General features: G+C 34.6%; 1 protein-coding gene across 1 annotated transcript; it reads left to right on the forward strand.

Moving 5' to 3' along the window:
* The first annotated feature begins 203 nt into the window (after window positions 1-203).
* Window positions 204-1253, forward strand: LOC112665651 (taste receptor type 2 member 20-like). The gene has a single exon (XM_025455654.1). The coding sequence runs from the start codon at window positions 204-206 to the stop codon at window positions 1251-1253; it is 1050 nt and encodes a 349-aa protein (XP_025311439.1).
* Window positions 1254-1868: the final 615 nt, after the last annotated feature.

Genomic DNA, 1868 nt, shown 5'->3' on the forward strand with positions numbered 1-1868 from the left:
GTTTTTCATCAAGATGGCATTGAGCTCATCTATTAGCATACCCTGTGCTTTCCTGCTTGACATTGGTTACAGAATTTAAAAGAAACGAGAACTTTACTGTACACTCAGAGGTCAGCTGCCTATAGAACATAAGGTCAGAATATTCAAGGGATCACAAGCAGTAATATTAGATTTGGCTTTTTGGTTTGTTTTTCTTTCTAGACATGCTACCTTTACTACAGAGCATTTTTTCCATCCTAGTAATGACAGAATTTGTTCTAGGAAATTTTGCCAATGGCTTCATAGTGCTGGTGAACTACATTGCGTGGGTCAAGAGACAAAAGATCTCCTCAGCTGATCAAATTCTCACTGGTCTGGCTGTCTCCAGAATTGGTTTACTCTGGGTAATATTAATAAATTGGTATGCAACTCTGTTGAATCCAGCTTTATACAGCTTAGAAGTAAGGCTTCTTGTTCATATTGCCTGGACAGCGAGCAATCATTTTAGCATCTGGCTTGCTACTAGCCTCAGTGTATTTTATTTGTTCAAAATAGCCAATTTCTCTAACCTTATTTTTCTTCGCCTACAGTGGAGAGTTAAAAGTGTAGTTTTTGTGATGCTGTTGGGGTCTTTGTTCTTTTTGGTTTTTCATGTTGCAGTGGTAAGCGTATATGAGCAAATGCAGATGAAGGAATATGAAGGAAACATCACTAGGCAGACCAAACTGAGGGACATTGCACAGCTTATGAATATGACTGTATTCACGCTAATGAACTTTGTACCCTTTGCTATATCCCTAACATCTTTTCTGCTGTTAATCTTTTCCCTGTGGAAACATCTCAAGAAGATACGATCCGGTGGTAAAAGATATCAAGATTCCAGCACCAAGGTCCACATAAGAGCCATGCAGACTGTGATCTCTTTTCTTTTGTTATTAGTTTGTTACTTCCTGACTTTAATTGCCATAGTTTGGAGTTCTAATAGGCTGCAGAACAAGTTGATCTTCTTGCTTTGCAAGGCTATTGGAATCCTGTATCCTTCAAGCCACTCATTTATCCTGATTTGGGGAAACAAGAAGCTCAGAGAGGACTTTCTGTCATTTCTGTGGCAGCTGAAGGGCTGGCTGAAAAAAGGATATAAGAGGAGCATCATGTGTCTTCTAGGAGAAAACAAATTGATGGAGTCTGTAATATTTTTTTCTTCTACTTCTTTTTCTAATGAGTATGTAATTGAGCAATTTCCAAAGATTTACCTAAAAAAGTCTTTTCTCTGAGCATTAACAAAAAGTATATGTGTGTATATATCTGTGTGTATTTATGAAAAATATAAGAAAGATCATAAGATTATTATATCATTAACCCACATTTTTCAGGTAAGTAAGCTAATTATACAAAATATTATAAGAAATTTCTCAAGATTATGAAGCAATGGATATTTTATATACATATTTTATGTATTATCTTCCAACTGAAGAATTTATGATCTATATTTATACATTTTCCAGAATCATAACTGAATCTCAGGAAATCATTGCTATTTCCGATTGTCATCAGCACCACACACATGTATCATGGTGTGTTTAAATTTTATTGTTTGAATCTTCAGTCTTTTGGGTGGTAATGATATTCAGTTGTAAATCACACATTGAAGATGAATGTTTGGGGTAGATATTATTTCATCATGAATTTTTTTGGCTCTGATGGCTATTGTTAGAAAAAGATGCACACAATAAGATTCAAGAGTGAACAATATTTGGAGTACATTCGGAGTACATTTTATTTATGTGTACAATAAACAGTACCAAAGAATATTAGAATTAATACAAGTAGGTAAAATCTTAGAAAAAAATCAAGTTCTACAATAGGAAAGAAGGAGAAAGAAAATCACG

This window comes from Canis lupus, chromosome 27 (genome assembly GCF_003254725.2).
Source record: "Canis lupus dingo isolate Sandy chromosome 27, ASM325472v2, whole genome shotgun sequence".
NCBI lineage: Eukaryota > Metazoa > Chordata > Mammalia > Carnivora > Canidae > Canis > Canis lupus.

What these genes read in the sequence shown, in the direction of transcription:
- LOC112665651 (XM_025455654.1), top strand. Translation starts at nt 204, where the DNA reads ATGCTACCTTTACTACAGAGCATTTTTTCCATCCTAGTAATGACAGAA.